The following is a 23,034-nucleotide window of genomic DNA, read 5'->3' on the forward strand; positions in this document are numbered from 1 at the left end:
CAGGGTGGTCTTGAAAGTGTCCCAACTCTCAGGGAGGGTACACAACAAGAAAGTAGCCTTGAACTCCTCATCAAGATTCAACCCCTGTGCAATCAGCTGTGTAAAGATGGCATTGAACTCACTCAAGTGTGAGGTCATAGCTGTACCTTCCTTCATGCGAAGATCAACCAGCTTCTTCAGCCAATAAACCTTACTGGCTGAGCTCTTTTGGGCATACAAATCTTCTAGTCTTTGCCATAGACCATAAGAGGTCTTTTCAGCCTGAACATTGAACACAAGAGTGTCTGAAATAGTGAGCATGATAGCTGCCCTTGTAGACAAATCAAGCTCTTCCCAGTCATCAGCTGCCATATCAGATGGCTTGACACCCTTCACCCTTATGGGCTTAGCAATCTTCTTTAACAGAAGTACATTCAAGCACTGTTCTGCCCATAATGCATAGTTGTGTGTTCCTTCCAGTTTCTTTATGTTCAGAATTGAAGAATCACTTCCCCCTGATGCCATATCAGATAAGGAGAGTACCTGACTCCCTGGAAGTAAAAAAGACTGAATAAAAATTCTGATTTCTCAGAAAAAAAACCTGCTCTATCAAGAGCCAGGAGCACTGACAATAGTGCTGTTTTTACTGTCAGGAAAATCTGCAGCAAAACAGTAAATGACCCTGCAAATACTGTACCTTCTGACACACTGTACCGTGCTCAAAGAGGCATAAAAACAGTAATTTCAGAATGCTGCAGCTGCTCAACAAGTGCTTAACAGTGCATAATCATCTGACAAAGCACAAACACTGCTGTAAACACTGCTGTACTGACTGTACTGATCACTTCTCCCACCTCAGATGAGGTATTGCACTGAGTTAAATTGCATAAACCACTTGGCAAACACCCAAAAAAAAAAATGACACTTCAGCCTGTCACAAAACCTGCAACAGAAAATGGGATAAATCCCAAGCAATCACCCTTATACCAAGGGGAGAAAATGCATCTGAAGATCTCTGTCGGTAACCCAAGTGCTATCAAACAAAGTCTGGGCAAAAGCCCCTTGATCTGACACCTGAATCAAGTGGAGAACACCTCAACACTGAGATAGCATGCAATATGAAAATCTCTCTGACAAAATCATCCACCAATGTAATGCATATACTGCCCTGTGTAGAAATGACATACACAGATCCCAACGTACAAACACTCAATGAGGGACCTTTTGAGCACTGTCAACGATGGACAGTTAGGGACCGAGTAAACTCGATGTGCCCTGGCCAAGCGTGGCTCAACTGAGATTCTCTGAGTGTTGCACAAGAAATGTGACCTGCAAGAAAATGTCACCTCGACACTATGGAAATCAAGACAAATGTGTGCTCTCTGGCACCACACTGCCTCAAGGCATACAATGCATCACCTTCCGGACAAAAGCCCTATGATCTGCTCACGTGTAAACTGAGATTCAAACCCAGTAAAAGCATATGTCCTTTTGCAAAATCAAGGCATTACCTTCCCAGAACAAAATAGCTGTGCAATCAACCACACACTGTGGTTCTCTTCACCTCAAGCACAAGATGAATGAAAGTACTTGCTGTACTGTCAAGATAACACAGTTTTGTGAACTGAAAAAAGACCCTGAATCAAGAGGAATGAAGAGCAGAATGCGCTTTCACCTCTTTTTCTTCCCCAAACAAAGAAAAATGTACTCCCTGCTGCAAAAATAGGAAGCAGCTCCCTGTACCTGCGCTGTGGAGATCCGTACAGATGTACGGCTCTTGTACGGAATCCCAGAAGAGGGAAAACTGTCGAAAGGTGTGGCGGCGTCGTCCGTACAGCTGTACGGCAGTCCGTACGACTGTACGGCAGTCCGTACGGCTGCCCTTGGAGTAGAATGCTGGTTGCTGACTTGATGCGGCGACGCCCTGCTGCTGTCAGCAGCTGCTGTACACCCGCGACCCGCGTCGCAGCCCGTGCCCGCGATCGAGCTGCTCCCGTGCCCACGCCACAGCCCGCGCCCGCGCCGCTCCCGTGCCCACGCGCCCACGCACGATGCCCGCGCTTGTGCCATGAACAGATCCGTACGAAGTCCGTCCGTACGGCTGTACGGACGTCGTATGTCCGTACGGCGATGGCTATATAGAGGTCGAGGCGTTGGCTATATAGAGGTCGAGGCGCTGGCTCTGATACCAGTTGAAAGGCCTGAAGGGGGAAGAAGAGCAAGAGGGAGAGAGTGTGTGAGAGAGAAGACTCCAATGTGCGGGTGTGAAGTGATGAGCCACACCACAAACTCATTTGTTTTATTAGGATTAGGTTTACCCTATGACTGTCTTAAGACAGTCATAGGTGTCCTATCTTTAATGAAGGGTTGGCAATGTGCCTTTACCCCAACAAGCAATGGGTAGTAACCCCTCAAAAACATCCTCTGAAGAAGAAGGCATATGAAATTCAGCCTGAGTGTGAGCTGAATTTTTTGCAAATATCACATCTCTATTGACAATGATCTTGCGTGTAGCAGGATTCTAGAGACGGTACCCCTTGCTTTGTGCAGTGTACCCAACAAATATGCACTTTATTGCCTTATCTGACAACTTATGCCGAAATTCAATTGGCACATGAGCATATGCAAGGCATCCAAAGACTCGGAAATGATCCACTAAAGGCTTTCTCCCATTCCAGACCTCATAGGGAGTTTTTGTTTTCAAAGCCTTAGTGGGAGCCTGATTTCAAATGTAGTTGGCACACATCAGACCTTTAAGCCAGAATTTGTGAGGCATGTGTTTGCTTTTCAGCATACATCTGTCCATCTCCATAAGAGTTTTATTTTTCCTCTCAGCTTTGCCATTTTGCTGAGGGGTCAGCCTCACTGTGAGCTGATGCACAATACCCTTGCCTTTCAGAAAAGCATCAAAATCTGCAGACAAGTATTCCCCACCTCTATCTGTGCGTAATGTCTGTATCTTGAGTCCAGTTTCATTTTCAACCATGGCTGAAAAGTGTTTAAACACCATGAACACTTCTGATTTGCGCTTTAGCCCAAAGACCCGAGTGAAATTGGGGTAATCATCAATAAAAGTAACAAAGTAGAGATGACCACCCAATGATGGAGTCCTGATGGGACCACAGACATCATTGTGTATAAGCTGTAATTTGCGGACAGCTTTAACTGAACCATCCTTTTTGAAGGGGAATCTATGCATCTTGCCTAAAATGCACCCTTCACAGGCATGTGGAGGAGGTATCTCAAGAGGTGGTAATGCATCAACCATAGAGTGCTTTTGAAGCGTCATCAAGCTGTTGTAGTGCATGTGGCCATATCGGGCATGCCATAATTCTGTATTCTGCATGGCAGCAATAGGAGTAGAAACTGCAAGAGCATGGGCTGCTCTTTTCTCAAAAAGATCAAGCTGAAAAAGCCCACGCAGCAGAGTACCAGATAATCTCAAGGCATAATCATTTTCCCTGTCTCGGACAACACATTTGTCATCCTCAAAGATGACCTGAAATCCAGCCCTGTTAAGAGTGTACACTGAAAGAAGATTCTTGGTGATACTAGGCACATATAAGACATCTAAAAGTCTGAAAACTGAGCCATCAATGGCAATAAGCTCTGTGCCACGTACTGAATATGACGAGTTATTGGCACAAGTGACTTACCAACGGGAGGTGTATGCAAGGAAGTAAAGAGACACTTCCTAGAAGTGATATGCTTGGATGCATCGCTGTCAAAATACCAAGTATTCAGTGTTTCATTGACACTGAGAGCAGATGCATCCGTAGAAGAGTCATAACTGCAAGTCAAAAAGAGCCATCAATGGCAATAAGCTCTGTGCCACGTACTGAATATGACGAGTTATTGGCACAAGTGACTTACCAACGGGAGGTGTATGCAAGGAAGTAAAGAGACACTTCCTAGAAGTGATATGCTTGGATGCATCGCTGTCAAAATACCAAGTATTCAGTGTTTCATTGACACTGAGAGCAGATGCATCCGTAGAAGAGTCATAACTGCAAGTCAAAAAGGCATATGTATCATCATTACAAGTGGCTGTACTATCCCGAGCATCTGGAGCAGCCAGCCTAGAATCTGAAATGCAAGATAAAAAGGCATAATCCTGTCCAACAAAGTTGGCTGCAGCATCCCCACTATCAGATGCATGAGGAGCTGAATCTGAAACAGACATACCGGAGCTGTTTTTCTTCTCTTTTGCAAGCCTTTTCCTGCATTCTGCAATGTGATGACCTGGATTTTTGCAGTAATGACAAAAACCCTTCTTCTTGGGCTTACTCGCATCATTTTTAGCCTTTTGTGAAGGCTGTTCTGACCCACTGGAAGGCTGATTTACTGATGTCTTTGCCTATCCCTTTGTTTTTGACTTGAACTTTGAGAGCATAGCTTGTTCACCTGCACGTGAAGCCAAGTTTTTCCTGGTTTGCTCTTCCTGAAGCAGAAGTCCTATCAACTCATGAAAAGTGAGAGGATTTGCACCCCCCCTCAATGATAAGTTCAGCGAGGTATGAAAGCTGAGATAAGACTCAGGAAGAGAATTCAGAGTGGTGGTAATCATCTCTGAATCAGGAATAATCTCATCTATGTTCAATAATTGCTCTCTGAGATCCTGTAGCTTTGTGAGGTGGACTGACATGGAGTCATCCTCTTCCATATGTGTATTACTTAACTCTCTTTTCAAGAAAGATACCCTTGCATCATTCCAGGTTGCATACATGCTTTCTAAGATATCCCACGCTGCCTTCGAGGTCTTACACGACCGGATATGCGGAATGATAAATCTTTCACTGAAAGAGAGATGCATGACAAAGCTAAGGCATCCCGTGAATCCCATCTCTTCTGCTCTGGAGTAGTGGCTATGTAATGAAGGTGGGAAAAAGATGGATTTTAAGAGGGAAATAGATGGGAGAATAGTAGGGGAAATGTGGGAACTGTGGGGGACTATATAAGTCAACCCAAAAGGATTGTAAGAGGCTATTGATTTGACGTCTAATCCACTTCTCCTTGCTTCCTTCATCACTTGTGTACTTCCAGTCTTGTTCTCTCTACTTCCCTCCCCTATTCCTTCTCTATCTACCCCTGCCTTCCGTGGCTTTCTCTCACTTCCCCATTCCCCCTTCACTACATTGGTATCAGAGCTCCGCTCTCTGGCACCTTGCTTCCGTTGGCTTCACCAACCCTGCATTATAGCAATCAGTACGTTGAGACGCCTACAGACGCAGCAAGGTACAATCAGCTCGTAGGTTGATAGACGCAGCAAGGTACTACCAGCTGGTAGGCTGACAGACGCAAGGCCAACGATACCAGTTGCTACGTGCCTATCTAAGCCTATCCTCGCGTATTCCACAAGCTTTTAAGTTGATGCACAAGCCCACGACCAGTTTGGAGAGCCGAGGAGAGTCCACGACAAATGTTTTCGGAGAGCTCCTCCTCAGCTAGGGCATCCCGTAAAGAAGCAGCCCTGCAAACCCAGCAGGCCCAAGCTACAAGTCGTCGTCCGTGGCATCTCGACCTCGGTGGCATCTTGCTCGTGGCATCGCCGTCCGTGAGCATCTCTGTCACTTCAGCGTCCCTTTCCTTTTCGTCACTCCAGCGCTCCTACGCCTTTGCCTTGCTCCGCCTGGCCGCCATGCTTCTGTCGCCCTTTCTCTCCGCCCTCTCACCAGGCCGCCGTCGTCTATCATGCCTACAACGCAACCACAAAAAAAAAACCTTAGTCTTTCCTAAGGTTCCGTTAGCTAGGGTTTAGGGGGGTTGGTTAGCTACTTGGGTTTGGTTGGTTAGGTTAATTTAGGTCTGGTTAGGTCTAGCTAGTTAGTGGATTGGGTTACTTTGGCTAGGTTTAGTTAGGTTAGTGATTGGGTAAGGTTGGGTTTAGTCAGTTTGGCTTAGTTGAGACTACCCTAGGTGTCTTAGTTGTCCTAAGCTCAAAAAAAAAAAAAAAAAAAAAAAACCTCTTTTAGGGTACTCCTACAGCCCTATTCTGGGCCTTTCTAAGCCACCTTCGTGGCTCATTTTGAGCCCTGTTTCCAGCCTCTTCACCGAGCTTTCTTCTAACCTCTTTAACGACTGCATTTGAGCCTCTTTACTGACACCTCTCGAGCCTCTACATCGAGCCTTCGACACTTGGCACATTTTCCTCGTGTCACTCATGGCACCCAAACGTGCACCCCGGTCGGATGAGTCATCTCAGCACGGTGACGATGTTGCTCAGCAGGAGCAGATGCCGGTCACAGAGGGTGCATCTCCTTCACAGCCAGTTTCTGCTATGCCTACCGACACACAGTTTCTAGATGCATTGGCCTCGATGCTTCATGGGGCTTTTCAGCAGATGGGTCAGCAGTTGGGGCAGCAGCTCACCACTGCTATGGCTATGCACGATACAGCTATCACCCAGATGGGTAAGAACATTGGGCAACAGATCACTACCGCCATCAGTATGCACGATAAGGGTAAGCAGCCCGCACCCCAGCACGGGGATCAGTCGGATAGCTAGGGTGATTTTCCTGACCCACACAGGGGATTTATGGCTGATGGCCATCGCACTCATGATGTTGGTTCTATGCATGCACCCCAGCATGGGGATTATGTTGATTCTGGTGATGCCTTGCCCGTGCCGCCGAGCACTTCTCTTATTGATTCCAGGCCTCCATTTGGCTCGCATATTTCATTGGCTGAGCCGTCCATTTTGGGCCGGCCCATTGGCACATTTTTGCCAACGGCGAGCATGCTTGGATTGGGTGTCGGGTTTCAGGGCAGTTGGGAGAGGGGCCAGTCCTCTTCTCAACCTTTTTTTATGCCACCCACCCACCGAGATGTTTATGGCAGGCAGACTTAGCAGGGATTGCATGCTTCGATGACACCTCCTGTTAATACATTCAGTCAGACTCAGCCTGCGTATCAGGGAGGTAATGCTTTCAGTTAGACGCACTTTATGCAGTGGTTCTCCTAACCAGCATGATGCTGGAAGTGGGCAGCATGCAAACATGGATGATATGCTTTCAGATGCCTTACGTTCATATAGGGCTTTGCCTGAGGATGTTCGTAATGAGATTCCCTTTTCACAGTATGTGAGCTTCAAGCGTGAGTATGCTGGTAGTCACTATAGGAATAACGCAGCCAAAGATGTGAAAGATAAAATCTCTGTGCATAAGTTTAAGGGTGACACTCGCACTCCCAATGAGTTGGAGGAGTGGCTCATGAAGCTTGAAGATTATTTTTCTACCCTAAGAATGATGAGGAGAGGATCATTTTTGCTGGCATGCATTTACAGGATTATGCACATACATGGTGGCGTTACATGCGAGAGTCACCTCAGAAGCCTACCACCTGGAAACAGTTCAAGGAGCTTATGGTCACGACCTTCGTCTCGGTCCTGATCCTTGAACAGTACCTTGCTGAATTCTATGCACTGTCACAAACAGGTACAGTCCAGGAGTACTTGCAGCGTTTTTGGAGACTTTCTTTGTTTGTACAGGATATTTCTGAGAAAGGGAAGTTGCTGCATTTTATACAAGGCTTAGATCCCTCTCTAGCTGCTGATGTGAGAGCTCACAATCCTCTAACCATTGAGCGAGCAGCCCAGCTTGCTGAGGTGTTTGGGCCAAAATATGCTGGCAAGTACAAGCATGTGTCACATAGCTTCTATGGTACTGCTTATGATGCTGACAGGAAGACAAATTCTGCTGATTGGATTGATAAGAAACCAGCAGCTGCTTCCTTCCCACGATATCCAACGGTTTCTGGAAGTAAGATGCCATATGCAAAGCCATACAGGCCCATGGATGCAAAGACAGGTGTCAAACCCAGTGCTGGTTTTGGCAAATCAGAAGTTAAACAACATTCCAGAGCCATAATGGACAGTAGGAAGAAGGCAAATTTATGCTTTAGGTGTGGAGAGAAATGGACACCTGAGCACCGAGATGTGTGCAAAATGAAGAATGTCAGCTCAGCCAAACTCAGCATGATAATTGAATTATCTGATGATGATGAAGTGGCTGATGTAGTAGACCCCCATGATTTCTCTCATGAGGAATTGACAGGAGCTCAAGATGCAGATGAGTCTCCTGACACAAATGCCACAAAGGGGACTGCTTTTCCTTTTGATCCGGGTGGGGCTATTGAGCAAACCACTCATGTGATGCATGAGATTGATATTCAGCCTACATGTAGCAGGAAAGGCCGTAAGCCAACACTCTCTGTGTTGGAGCATCAACCTACAATGCCTTTTCATGTCAGAGGTGATGCTAATGGTAATGTTCCTGTGGATGATGAACAGATTTATTGGGATGCCCAGTCCACACTGTATACCATCTCACTACATGCCTTGATTGTGCCAAAAGTGCTGACACAATCAGGTTGAAGGGAATGATTAATGGCAGATCTGTCCATGTATTGGTAGACAGTGGTAGCACTCACAGTTTCATTAATTGTAGAACATTGCAAAGATTGGGATTAGTTGCTACAGAGATAGACCATGGTCTGAAAGTGGAGATCGCGAATGGACAGCACATGATCAGCAGACATTGTTGCTAGGATGCCAGGATCAAGTTTTCTGATCATTATGAGTTTGCAGGTGATCTTTTGGCATTGGATATGGGACCCATAGATGCTGTCCTGGGTTGTGATTGGCTGAAATCCCTGGGGAAAATTAGTATAGATTTGAATGCTTTATCTCTTGAGTTTTGCCACAAGGGTAGAACTGTTACATTGCAGGGCATTGTGAATCAGAAATTGCAGGTCATTTCAGCAAGGCAGCTAGCTAGGGAGCTCAAGAACGAAAGTGCCATTTATGCATTGAATGTCTCTGTACCTCAGGAGGGTGGTATTCCCCATGTGGATAATTGTGAAATGCAGAAATTGCTCTTAGAATTTGAGGATGTGTTTGCTGATATGCCATCTCAGATGCCCCCAAAAAGAGATGTTGATCATGCCATAGTCCTGGAACATGGTAGTAAACCAATAAACAAGGCCCCGTACCGACTCTCCAAGGTTGAACGGGAAGAAGTGGCAACACAGGTGCGAGATTTTGCTTGAGAAAAACCTCATTGCTCATAGCACCTCGCCATTTGCATCTCCAGTACTTCTGGTGAAGAAGAAGCTATTAAGAACAGGTTTCCTATTCCCAGGATTGATGACCTGCTGGATGAACTCAAGGGTGCTCAGTGTTTCACGAAGATTGATTTGAGGTCAGGTTACCATCAGATCAGGATGAAAGAGGGTGATGAGCATAAGACTGCCTTTCGTACAGAAAGAGGATTATATGAGTTCAAGGTGATGCCTTTTGGTTTGACTAATGCACCAGCCACCTTCCAGGCACTCATGAACAAGATCTCACACCACCTTCTTTTCAAATGTGTGCTGGTATTTTTCGATGACATTCTCATTTATAGTAAGGATGCACAAGAACACATTGACCATGTCCGACAAGTGCTAGAAATCTTGAGGATGCATCAGCTTTATGCCAAGGCCAGCAAGTGCACATTTATGGCAGAGGAGGTTGAATATCTTGGTCATGTTGTAAGCAGGCACGGAATCAGGGTAGACCCAGCTAAGGTGAAATGCATTAAGGAGTGGCCGTAGCCACAAAATACCACGCAGCTCAGAGGTTTCTTGGGTCTTGCTTCTTTTTACAGGAGATTCATTAGGCACTTCGCCAAAAGGGCTGCCCCTCTCACTGATTTGCTGAAAAAGGATGCCTTCCAATGGTCAGAAGCAGCACAACTCAGCTTTGATAACCTCAAGGATGCCCTTAGCAATGCACTTGTATTGGTGTGCCCTGATTTCTCACGGTCTTTCATTATTGAGACGGATGCCAGTGGCAAAGGTTTAGGGGCTGTCCTAAAACAAGAGAATGGTGTGATTGCTTTTGAGAGTAGGAAGTTTAATGCCAGAGAAATGAATTATCATGTTTATGATCAAGAGATGCTGGCAATCTTGCATGCTTTTGCAAAATGGCACCACTACCTGTACGGTAGCAAGATTAAGGTCAAAACGGATCACAGGACACTCAAGTACTTCTTAACGCAGCCTAATTTATCCATGAAGCAGAAGAGATGGCTGGCTGCAGTTCAGTCCTATGATTTTGACATTGAATATAGAAAGGGGAAAGAGAATGTGGTTGCTGATGCCTTGTCCAGGATGTGGTCATGCAAACTGTCTGCCATTTCCACGCTTCATCAGGAGTGGATACTTGGGATTCAGGAGGAATACATGCAAAATTCTGATGCAGCTCCTATTTTTGTGGAGTTACAGAGTCTGTCCAGCCAAGGACATGTTCGATTTCAGCTCCGCAACGGACTGTTATGGTGCAGGGACAGAATTTATCTTGTGCCAGACTCCAAGTACAGGTTGATGGTATTACAGGAAATGCACTCATCCCCTATGTCAGGGCATACGGGTATCACAAAAACATATGAAAAAGTCAAGGAGAGCTTTATTTGGGATGGTTTGTGGCGAGATGTGGTTAAGTTTGTTAGTGAATGTTTGCCCTGCCAACAAAATAAAGTGGACAGCCGGTTACCCGCAGGCCTTCTGCAACCGCTACCCATTCCTGAAGGCAAATGGACTCACATTGCCATGGACTTCATTACAGGCTTGCCTTCTACAGATAAGGGTTGGGATAGCATATTTGTGGTGGTTGACAGGATGACTAAGCAGGCCCATTTCATACCGACTAGGACTCGGTACTCCGCTTCACAAGTTGCCTGGCAATTCATTGAGTATGTGTTCAAGCACCATGGTTTTCCTCAGGAGATTGTCAGTGACAGGGATGCTAAATTTATGGGTCACTTTTGGCAGGAGTTATTCACTGCAGTTGGTACTTCCCTTGCGCCTAGTACTGCTTATCATCCACAGACGGATGGACAATCAGAGAGGGTGAACAAGTGGTTGGAGGAGTATCTAAGGCATTACTGTCATGACACGCAGAAGTCTTGGGACAAATGGTTAGCATTGGCTGAATTTTGCTACAACAGCACCAAACACCTCTCTATTGGCATGAGTCCATTCGAGGCTATGTATGGATGCAAAGTGGGAATGCCTTCAAGGGTTGCAGACTTGGCTGTGAAAAATCAGCAAGCAAGGAATGATTTGGAGAGTATGGATGCCCTTCTGCAGTTGGCTAAGAGGAATATGCAGGATGCCCAAGCCAAGCAGAAGAAGTATGCGGATGAACAAAGGAGGTACTTATCTTTTGAAGAAGGGGATTATGTGCATTTACGTCTCCATAAGAATCGATATTCCTCGCTGAAAGGTAATACCAACACAAAGCTTGCCCATAGGTATTATGGCCCCTACAAAATCATCCGCAAAGTTGGGCAGGTAGCATATTAGTTGGAACTACCCAGTACCTCCAAGATCCATAATGTTTTCCATGTATCCTTGCTGAAACCACGTCGGACAGCATGTCCAGGTTCTTCCTGAGTTGCCTCCTATGGATGAAGAGGGCCACATAATCTATGTACCGGAGCAAATCAAGGGCTTCAGAGATGATGTACTCAGGAACAAAGCCTACACAGAATACCTCATCAAATGGAAAGGTTTAACGGAAGATGAGAATTCTTGGCAACCTGAGAGCATTGTGCAGGACTACCCCTATCTTCTACAGAGCTGATCAGTTTCTGTTGTATCCCTCTCATCCAGGGCAGCCTCTTGGAAATTTTGAGGGCAAAATTCTTTGGGAAGGGATGGCTGTAATGAAGGTGGGAAAAAGATGGATTTTAAGGGGGAAATAGATGGGAGAATAGTAGGGGAAATGTGGGAACTGTGGGGGACTATATAAGTCAACCCAAAAGGATTGTAAGGGGCTATTGATTTGACGTCTAATCCACTTCTCCTTGCTTCCTTCATCACTTGTGTACTTCCAGTCTTGTTCTCTCTACTTCCCTCCCCTATTCCTTCTCTATCTCCCCTTGCCTTCTGTGGCTTTCTCTCACTTCCCCATTCCCCCTTCACTACAGGCTATAGCTGCACCACCAACTTGTTTTGCAGCTGCACCCTGTGCACGACCTCTTCCACCTCCTTGCTGAGGAGGGTTATTAGGTGCCATACCTGCTGGTCGGATCTCACCCCCATTCACATAATCCCATAAATTGCGAGAAATCAGAATATTGCGTACCATAAAACTCGAGATGGAGTAGTTGGTACCATCCAACTTGTCTTCCTGTGAAAGACCACCGAACTGGAAATCATTCTGATTTTGCTGGGCCATATCTGAGAAAGAGATTTTAGCAGATACAAGACTGAATTCCCTTACTGGGAATGAAATGCACAACTCCCAAAAAACACAGCCAAGCACTGGCTGTAAATGCAACTCAGATTTCTGCACTTGCATTGTTAGAAATCTGTCCAAGCATAAAAAACTCTCCAGAATCTGCTAAAAGTGCTGCAAAACACTTCAAGAAAGGCAATATGAATTGAAATTTCCAAAATTGCTCTCCCAACACAAAAGCCCCAAAATAGGCCCGAAATTGCAACCGGAAAGGGGCAAATTGATCAAAAGCCCCAAATGTTGCAAGAATTGCGCTCTGTCTGGAAAAGCCCCAAATTTCACTGCAAAATTGCAATGTAATTACAAAATCCCCAAATTTCTTTAAGAAATTGTACTGCAAAATTGAAAGCCCCAAATTTCGAGCTTGAAATTGCAACCAGAAAGGGGCAAAAGCACAGAAAGCCCCAAATTTTGCAATTTCAGTAGAAAGCCCGAAATTTCAGACCAAATTTGCAGATCTGTCTGCAATGTTTGCTTCACAAGCAACTGTAAACCTGAAAATACCCAAATAACTGCAAAGGACTGCAAATGTCTGCTGGTACAATGACTACAGACGACCAAGTACGGATTGTACGGATAAGCAGGTCGCACGGTCGCAGGTACGGACGGGATTGCAGGATGTACGGCGACGGCATGCTGTACGAAATCAGGACCTGTACGGAAGCAGGTACGATGACATGCTGTATGGCTTGTACGCGCAGGTACGGTTGTAGCAGGTACAACAGGTACACGTTGGTACGGCGACGATTACCTGCGACGGCGTGACTGCAGGTTTGAGCTGTACGGCACTACAGATCACGGAATGTGCAAGTACGACACATACGGTAGGCCTTATAACCTTTCGGTTTGGAATCTCCTTTTTGCACTGATTAGATAACAGATTCTATGTGGCTCTTTCCTCCACAAGAAGATCAAGATACCATGAGAAGGGGAGGGGAAAGTAGGCAAGGAGAAGTGGCGGGTAGGAGGGTTGTGGCTGGGGCCGTGGGAGGGAAGGGACAGTGGCGAGGGGAGAGTAGGCAAAAAGGGGAGAGGAGGGAGGGATGTGGCCGTGGCCATGGGGAGGGGAGGGGATGCGGTGGGGAGGGTGGGGACGGTAGGCAAGGAGGGAAGGCAAGGGGCAAGTTGCAGTCATGGCCACAGTTGTTGGGAGGGAGGGTGAAACCGGCCTCTAATCACTCAGAGGGCAGTGTAACTAAACCTTTAATCACTCGAGCACTTATTTACAGCTCACAAAGCATATATCACAACCATTAACCATTGCATGATCACCATTTGGCATTTACCCATTTGTTCACAAACAAAAACATTGAAAAAGGGATGGAGGCTAGAATGCCCTTGCTCAACAAACATAGACAAGTGCACCCGATTGGCCCCAAACACCGTGGCGCCTCTTTCGATATTTCTTTATATTTCACGTGGAATGATTACAAGTTGCATCTGGGAGACCTTCCCTGCAATTGAGCACGCAGCCCCAATTCATTGAGCCTTCGCAAGGCTTTCAAGCATAGAACACCATCACATAAGTGCACTTAACCCATAGGCTCAACCCAGAGGCATTCTCTTTTCCGAGTGCAATTCCATTGGTTGTCCAGATGCAATCACACTGCACCCCAGCTGCACTCTCTTTGAGTGGTTTTCAGGTGGCATTCACAAAGCTTTTCAAAGCTCCAGAATAAAATCAGCTAAGTACCCAACCAAAGAATGACTCATGTAGCACTACCTGGGCACCTGTGGACCAAGAAAGAGGCGGCACACGAGGCCAACTAATAGCTTATGGCAAAAAGAAATCGCAGTAGCAAAATCACAACTCACCAAGCCCTGAAAACTCGAACCAAGTCCTCAATCACCAAGAGGACATAGTAGCCAATGCCCAATTGCATTCCCAGCCAAAGAGGAGTGCAAAGGCATGAAGAAAGAGCATTTACAAGAGTCGACCAGCAAGAATTCCATTGAAAAATGCAAAAAGAAGCACTTCTGTTGCGAAGAAGTGGGAGTTCTTGGGCTCAAAAGAAGTGTGCTTCAGATAGGAATGCATTGAGAAGGTTTTGGAGAAGTTTCATCGCCGGTCCTCCAAAACTGAGAAAAATCAGTAAACTAGCACGTGGGACCACCCGAAATTCAACAAAATGCTGTAGCTTTGCAAGAGGCGAGGCCCAGGAGGCTGTAGAAGCAAAAAGGTCCAGAAAAAGCCACTTTTGTAAATTCGACCAGCAAAAGAAGTGCTCAGCTCTGCCTGTTCTACCAAATGCACGGAGGGAAAAGCATATCACTATGAAGGAGAGGCAGAGGGGAAGCCATTGGGCCAAAAGGAAGTCGAGGAATCCAAACGGGCGAGGAGTTATGAAGAAAAACGGAATTCAGCTGAAAGAGGTTGAAAAACTAGTTCAAAATCTCAACAAAGGGAGAAGATGAGAGAGAAAACCACACGTGAAGTTTAAAAGGCCTAGGAATGGCAAAGGAGCATGTAGAAGGCACTAGAGCCACTTGGAACTCTAGGGGGGCCACTGAAGGTACATGGCCCTCTAGGGGGCCCATTAAAAATGCCACATCATCATTTTCCAACAACCACTCTTTTAATTCCTTAGAATGCCTTTGGGCCTAGGGATTAATTACGCTTATGTGGTAGGCACCATGTCACGGGGGCGTGAAATTCTAAGTACTTTAATGTACTACAAGACCGTGACAACTTTGGTTTTAAAGTCCAAGCGTGGGCTTAATAATGTGTAATTAAACGCAGCATGGTGCCTAGCACATAAGCGTAATTAATCCCTAGGCCCAAAGGCATTCCAAGGAATTAAAAGAGTGGTTGTTGGGAAATGATGATGTGGCATTTTTAATGGGCCCCCTAGAGGGCCATGTACCTTCAGTGGCCCCCCTAGAGTTCCAGGTGGCTCTAGTGCCTTCTACATGCTCCTTTGCCATTCCTGGACCTTCCTGGGCCTTCTAAACTTCACATGTGTGGTTTTCTCTCTCATCTTCTCCCTTTGTTGAGATTTTGGACTCGTTTTTCAGCCTCCTTCAGCTGAATTCCGTTTTTCTTCATAACTCCTCACCCGTTTGGATTCCTCGACTTCCGTTTGGCCCGATGGCTTCCCCTCTGCCTCCCCTTCGTAGTGATAATGCTTTTCCCTCCGTGCGTTTGGTAGAACGGGCAGAGCTGAGCACTTCTTTTGCTGGTCGAATTTGCAAAAGTGGCTTTTTCTGGACCTTTTTTCTTCTACCGCCTCCTGGGCCTCTCCTCTTGCAAAGCTACAGCTTTCTGTTGAATTTCGAGTGGTCCGATGCGCTGGTTGACTGGTTTTTCTGAGTTTTGGAGGACTTTCCGGCGATGAAACTTCTCCAAAACCTTCTCAATGCATTCCTCTCTGAAGCACGCTTCTTTTGAGCCCAAGAACTCCCACTTCTTCGCGACAGAAGTGCTTCTTTTCACATTTTTCAGTGGAATTCTTGTTGGTCGGCTCTTGTAAATGCTCTTTCTTCGTGCCTTTGCACTCCTCTTTGGCTGAGAATGCAATTGGGCATTGGCTACTATGTCCTCTTGGCGATTGAGGACTTGGTTCGAGTCTTCAGGGCTTGGTGAGTTGTGATTTTGCTACTGCAATTTCTTTTTGCCATAAGCTATTGGTTGGCCTCGTGTGCCGCCTCTTTCTTGGCTCACAGGTGCCCAGGCAGTGCTATATGAGTCATTCTTTGGTTGGGTACTTTGCTGATTTTATTTTGGAGCTTTGAAAAGCTTTGTGAATGCCATCTGGAAACCACTCAAAGAGAGTGCAGCTGGGGTGCAGTGTGATTGCATCTGGACAGCCAATGGAATTGCACTCGGAAAAGAGAATGCCTTTGGGTTGAGCCTACGGGTTAAGTGCACTTATGTGATGGTGTTATATGCTTGAAAGCCTTGCGAAGGCTTAGTGAATTGGGGCTGCGTGCTCAGTTGCAGGGAAGGTCTCCCAGATGCAACTTGTAATCATTTCACTGTGAAATATAAAGAAATACCGAAAGGGGCGCCACGGTGTTTGGGGCCAATCGGGTGCACTTGTCTATGTCTGTTGAGCAGGGGCATTCTAGCCTCCATCTCTTTTTCAGTGGTTTTGTTTGTGAACAAATGGGTAAATGCCAAATGGTGATCATGCAATGGTTAATGGTTGTGATATATGCTTTGTGAGCTGTAAATAAGTGCTGGAGTGATTAAAGGTTTAGTTCCACTGCCCTCTGAGTGATTAGAGGCCGGTTTCATTGGTTCCATTGCCGGGATTTGAACCCAGGTCGCCTGGGTGAAAGCCAGATGGTGATCATGCAATGGTTAATGGTTGTGATATATGCTTTGTGAGCTGTAAATAAGTGCTGAAGTGCTGTAAATAAGGTTCAGTTCCACTGCCCTCTGAGTGATTAGACGCCGGTTTCACACCATGCCACGTTTAATTACAGATTATTAAGCCCACGCTTGGACTTTTAAAACCAAAGTTGTCACGATCTTGTAGTACATTAAAGTACTTAGAATTTCACGCCCCCGTAACATACCCCTCTCTTGAAATAGCAAACCACAGTTTGCTGCCTCAAAACACAGGAGCGAGGATGAAATATAGTATGAAAGAGTATACAAGAAAGCCGCAGCTATAGTATACAGAGACAGTGAAATTATGGCTAGGAGAGGCATGCTTCCATCCATATACACTGCTCAAAATCTATGTGATCCTCGGCGATCAATAGTCAAGATGCATCAATATCATGAAGTCTAACAGCAGAACTACTATTAGCTCAGTATCTCGGGTGAAACATACAGTGTCATCAAGCGACCTCATGAAATCACGGTGAGCCCATCTGTACTGAGGGAGTGGAGGTGCTACCCCCCTCTCGAACACTAGGTAATGCTCCAGACGCTCGCTTTGCTGAACTACCTATAGGAGCCCGGACCGCAGTCGGCTCTAATTGGAAAGCATCTCTAATTGGAAAGCATCAAGGTAAAGCTGCAATATCCTAGGTGAATCTACCAGTTCACCTTCCTCCATCCATTTCGCATCAAGTGACGGGTAATTTTGAAATTTTACCAAGTAGCGACAGATAACTTTTCATCCTGTTCTTCCACTTCAGGTTGTACCTCATAAAGTAAATCCTCGAGAATATCTCCATGATATTGCTTTAACAAGCTCACATGAAAGGCATTATGTATCAATGCAGAGGCAACTTCAGCCTGTAAGCTACCTCGTTTATCTTTTCAGAAACCTGGAAAGAACCATAGTAACACATGTTCAGCTTTGTGTACAACCTTTCCTTGCCTTTCTTATTTTTCAGCCCCGCCTTCTGAAAATGTAGCAAAACCCAATCACCTTCTGTGAATACCAATTCCCTGCGGTGTTTATCTGCTGCTCTTTTTTGCTTGTCTTGACTTCTTTGCAAGGCATATTTGATCTTCTTGTAAGCCTCTTCAAGGCTTTCCACAAAATGATCAGCTTCGAAGATTTTCTCTTTTGTATGCAAAATGGGAGGTATCTTCGTGGCACCTTCCACTATTTTAAAAGGTGCTTTACCTGTGGATGTGTGCACGGTATTATTGTAAGCATATTCCAATAAAGGCAAATAATGCTCCCATTTTCTTTTGTGGTCTGAGACATAGCATTTAAACATATCCAAGATGTTAGAGTTTTCTTGCTCCGATTGTCCATCAGACTGAGGGTGAAAAGATGACGAAAAATTCAATGTAGTGCCCATATTTTCAAACAGCCCTCTCCAAAAGAGGCTGGTCATCCTCGGATCTCTATCACTGATTATGGATTCAGGCATCCCATGATACTTGAAGACATGCTGCAGAAACAATTTGGCCATTTGATCTGTTGTACTTTTCTTTCTCATTGGCACAAAGTGGGCTTGTTTGCTAAACTTGCAAATTATTGTCCACAATCCATCATGTCCAGTAGGAGTACATGGAAGATCAAACACAAAATCCATAGCTATGCTTTGCCATGGTCTATCCGGAATTGGCAAAGGGTGTAACAACCCAGGTGCCTTCTGCCCGTCAAACTTTACTTTTTGACAAACCATGCACGTTCTCACATATTCTTCCACATCTTTCCTCAAAGATGGCCAATAAAAGTATTACTCCACTGCTGTAATTGTTGCTGTAATTCCCGTATGTCGTGCATATGGAGGAGCATGACTTTCCATTATGACTTTCTGTCGCATCTTATCAGTGACATAGAGTCGTCCATGCATCAAAATGAAACCCTCTTTCAACATATAGTGATCATGCGTTTGAATGTTAGAAAGCTGATCATAAATAGTTGAAAAATCAGCATCATTAATATACTCATCTTTCATCACATCTAACACATTGTTGTAAGCAATGCTCACTACTGAAACATTGGGTTTCTTGGAGACTGCTTCAGGCTGTGGTTTCTTGGAAAGTGCATCAGCCACGACATTTTTGTTACTCGGCATTTACCCATTTGTTCACAAACAAAACCACTAAAAAAGGGATGGAGGCTAGAATGCCCCTGCTTAACAAACATAGACAAGTGCACCCGATTGGCCCCAAACACCGTGGCACCCCTTTTGGTATTTCTTTATATTTCACAGTGAAATGATTACAAGTTGCATCTGGGAGACCTTCCCTGCAACTGAGCACGCAGCCCCAATTCATTGAGCCTTCGCAAGGCTTTCAAGCGTAGAACACCATCACATAAGTGCACTTAACCCATAGGCTCAACCCAAAGGCATTCTCTTTTCCGAGTGCAATTCCATTGGTTGTCCAGATGCAATCACATTGCACCCCAGCTGCACTCTCTTTGAGTGGTTTCCAGATGGCATTCACAAAGCTTTTCAAAGCTCCAAAATAAAATCAGCAGAGTACCGAACCAAAGAATGACTCATGTAGCGCCTGGGCACCTGTGGACCAAGAAAGAGGCGGCACACGAGGCCAACTAATAGCTTATGGCAAAAAGAAATCGCAGCAGCAAAATCACAGCTCACCAAGCCCTAAAAACTTGAACCAAGTCTTCAATCGCCAAGAGGACATAGTAGCCAATGCCCAATTGCATTCTCAGCCAAAGAGGAGTGCAAAGGCATGAAGAAAGAGCATTTACAAGAGCCGACCAGCAAGAATTTCACTGAAAAATGCAAAAAGAAGCACTTCTGTCGCGAAGAAGTGGGAGTTCTTGGGCTCAAAAGAACGTGCTTCAGAGAGAAATGCATTGAGAAGGTTTTGGAGAAGTTTCATCGTCGAAAAGTCCTCCAAAACTGAGAAAAACCAGTCAACCAGTGCGTGGGACTACTCGAAATTCAGTAGAAAGCTGTTGCTTTGCAAGAGGGGAGGCCGAGGAGGCTGTAGAAGCAAAAAGGTCTAGAAAAAGCCACTTTTGCAAATTCGACCAGCAAAAGAGTACTCAGCTCTGCTCGTTCTACCAAACGCACGGAGGGAAAAGCATATCATTGTGAAGGGGAGGCAGAGGGGAAGCCATCGGGCCAAACGGTAGTCGAGGAATCCAAACGGGTGAGGAGTTATGAAGAAAAATGGAATTCAGCTGAAGGAGGTTGAAAAACCAGTCCAAAATCTCAACAAAGGGAGAAGATGAGAGAGAAAACCACACATGTGAAGTTTAGAAGGCCCAAGAAGGTCAAGAATGGCAAAGGAGCATGTAGAAGACACTAGAGCAACTTGGAACTCTAGGGGGCCACTGATGGTACTGGCCCTCTAGGGAACCTATTAAAAATGCCACATCATCATTTCCCAACAACCACTCTTTTAATTCCTTGGAATGCCTTTGGGCATAGGTATTAATTACGCTTATGTACTAGGCACCATGCGGCATTTAATTACACATTATTAAGCCCACGCTTGGACTTTTAAAACCAAAGTTGTCACGGTCTTGTAGTACATTAAAGTACTTAGAATTTCATGCCCCTGAGATAGAGGGAGGGGAGGGTAAGTAGAGGGGAGGGTAGGGGGGAATGGGGGGTGCGCCTACGGCCACAGGGAGGAAAGGGAGGGGACCTCCCTTCCCTTCCCTTCGCTTTCCTCCTCTCCCTTGCATTCCATTCTCTATCCCTCCTCTTCATTCCTTTTCGTTCTCCTTCCCTCCTCTCCCTTCCCTCCCCTCCCCTTCCCTTCCCTCCCTCCCTTTCGTTCCCCTCTCCTCCCCTCATACCCTCCCCTCCCTTACCCTCACCTCGCTCCCCCCCCCCCCCAGCTGCCAGCCGTTGCAACCCCTCCCTACCCTACCCCCCCCTCCCCACTCCCTTTCTACCTCCTTGCCTCCCTCCCCCCCTCCATGGCCATGGCCATGGCCCCTCCCCACCCTCCATCCTTGCGGCTGCAGCTACAACCACACCCCCTCCCTACCCTCGCCCTATCCTACCAGAACGGAGCGTACGGGAGAGAGGGAAGGGGGACGGGAGGGGAATGAAAGGGAAGGCAGGATTACTTCGAATGGAACGGATGGGAGGTAGGGGACAAAAGGGAAGGGAGGAGAAGGAAATGGAAGGACTTTGAGTGTGACAAAAGTACTTCTACTAACGGAAAAGACTGAGTGACAATTTGAAATGAGAATGTAAGAGAACAGATGGAAGGGAATAGAAGGATTTTGAAGTGACAAAAGTAGGAAGGCTAACAGAAAAGATAAAGCCACAATTAGAAATGATAAAAAATTAGATTGAAAGGTTGAGGAAGGGAGCGAATACAAGAAACATAGGGGGAGGAGACTTGCATCCTTCCGACTTGTAGATTCCCATGGGTGATTGTACAACCTAGAGGAACCTCAACTAGGTTTTGGATGCAATAGTTAAACTCACCTGTTGAGAATCTGAGCATCTCGTTGCAATTCGAGTTTGTCATTAAGAAGAAATTAATGGTCCCACATGTCTAGAATCCCAAAGTAGTTGAGACAAAGTACAGTACAATGTCTGAAATGCACGCATGCGGGTGCGCATAGTGAGAGAGAGAGAGAGAGAGAGAGAGAGAGAGAGCTTCCATGTTATGATTTCTTTGTCGTTTTCTTGTTTATGTGACTCTTGATGCTGAAGAGTAGCAGTCGATACATTGTTTTGTCCAGTTAAGCATTACTTCACCAGAAATTCTCAACCTATTTAAGGGCTATATTGATTTTGTCTTTCAGATTGCAAAGCTATGTGGAGCGCATATTACAGCCACATGTGGCGCTCGCAATGCTGAGCTAGTGAAGGGACTAGGCGCTGACGAGGTTCTGGACTACAAAACTCCTGAAGGGGACGCACTTAAGAGTCCATCTGGTCGTACTTATGATGCTGTTATCCATTGTACCACTGGTATCGCGTGGTCTAAATTTAGTCCCAACCTTAAGCCTCAGGCCAAAGTAATAGATCTCACACCAAATTTCAAGTCTGTGGTAACTACTGCTGTCCACAAAGTAACCTTTTGCAAACAGCAAATGGTTCCCTTTATGATGTCAGCAAACGTCGAGGACCTCAAGTTGCTTGCAGACCTAGTGCAAGATGGGAAGTTGAAGACAATTGTTGACTCGCAGTATCCCTTTTCGAAGGCTGAAGAGGCATGGGCACGAAGTAAAGAGGGACATTCAACAGGGAAAGTGGTTGTAACCTTTGAGGAGTCGTAACCTTAGAGGGAAAGTTTTCGTAACCTTGGAGGAGTAAAACTTTTGTTTGAGACCTTTCTACATTCAGTTTATGTACAGTACATCTATAGTGCTTATATTTCCAGCTTCAATTTAGTTATGTATTTGAGTCTAATGAGCAGGAACTTGTTTCCATTGAACTGTGAGTGGATGGGGCTGCATTTATATGTGCTTCTTTGGCCAATCAGAAAAAATTTTTAATGAAGGCGTCATCCACCTTGATGTTTGTCCTTTGTTTCAAGCTGCTTTATGAGATAGTTATAGTATATTTGAAGTGGAAGATCTCATGCACGCACGCCCCCCACGTGCGCGCCTGTGTGTGTGTGTGTGAGAGAGAGAGAGAGAGAGAGAGAGAGAGAGAGTCATATTAATGTCTCCGGAAGGCCTCACGGGCCTATGAGACAAAGTACACATAAAAAAAGTTGCAATCACATCTGGATAGCCAGAGTGTTGGGGGAGCGCCCAACGCAACTCAGCTCACTGTTATTTAGATGCATAGCTAAGTTCTCGTATTATCTTAGAAACAGTATGAATAACCCAGATTGAGACTTAATCTTTGGAAATCTTGAATCAATGCTTGTCCATCTCAATAAACCGCCCACTGACCTTATGTGCTGCTTTCACTTTGTTGAGTTCGATTTGTCTTTCTTTGAGCCGGGTTCGAGTGAGCTCCTCAGATATCGAAATTCTCGCAGCCTTCAGTTTGCATGTCTCTCTGAGGATATTTACTGTTGAGGATATTTACTGTTGCTGCCTTCTCATTGAAACAAATGTATGCTTGTGTTCCCTTTTGAGTATTAATACGTATGGCTTTTTCATCTCATTCAATGTGTGGTATTTGTCAAACTGTGAATATATGCCACTGTCCATGGAGGAGTTATCAAAGTGTAGAGTTCAAAACGTGTGCCCAACTCAGCTGTTGAGCACTTGTGACAATCCAAGGTTTAGAAAATCCATGTAAGAAGGTGCAAAACTTCAACGATTTTTTTACAGAAGGATACAGCCTTGTGGGACATGAAATAGATATGTTTAAAAAACAAAACTTTGTTCAAGACTGCTTGGGACAGCAACTAGGTGCCCACCATTTTTTTACACAAGGATACAGCCTTGTGGGACATGAAAGAGAGATGTTTAAAAAACAAAACTTTGTTCAAGAATGCTTGGGACAGCAAC

General features: G+C 45.5%; 1 protein-coding gene across 1 annotated transcript in view; it reads left to right on the forward strand.

The window, feature by feature from the left end:
- LOC147900912 (chloroplast envelope quinone oxidoreductase homolog) overlaps window positions 1–22,038 on the forward strand; it is an 86,767-nt gene extending 64,729 nt beyond the window's left edge. The window contains exon 5 of the mRNA XM_087375551.1: window positions 21,367–22,038. Within this exon, the coding sequence (XP_087231677.1) occupies window positions 21,367–21,843 (477 nt within the window). The 3' untranslated portion in view covers window positions 21,844–22,038. The remainder of the gene's footprint in view (window positions 1–21,366) is intronic.
- The last annotated feature ends 996 nt before the right edge of the window (window positions 22,039–23,034 follow it).

The sequence above is a fragment of the Dipteris shenzhenensis genome, chromosome 6 (genome assembly GCF_047967505.1).
Source record: "Dipteris shenzhenensis isolate YYH24624 ecotype China chromosome 6, Dip_SZ_1.0, whole genome shotgun sequence".
NCBI classification, from domain to species: domain Eukaryota; kingdom Viridiplantae; phylum Streptophyta; class Polypodiopsida; order Gleicheniales; family Dipteridaceae; genus Dipteris; species Dipteris shenzhenensis.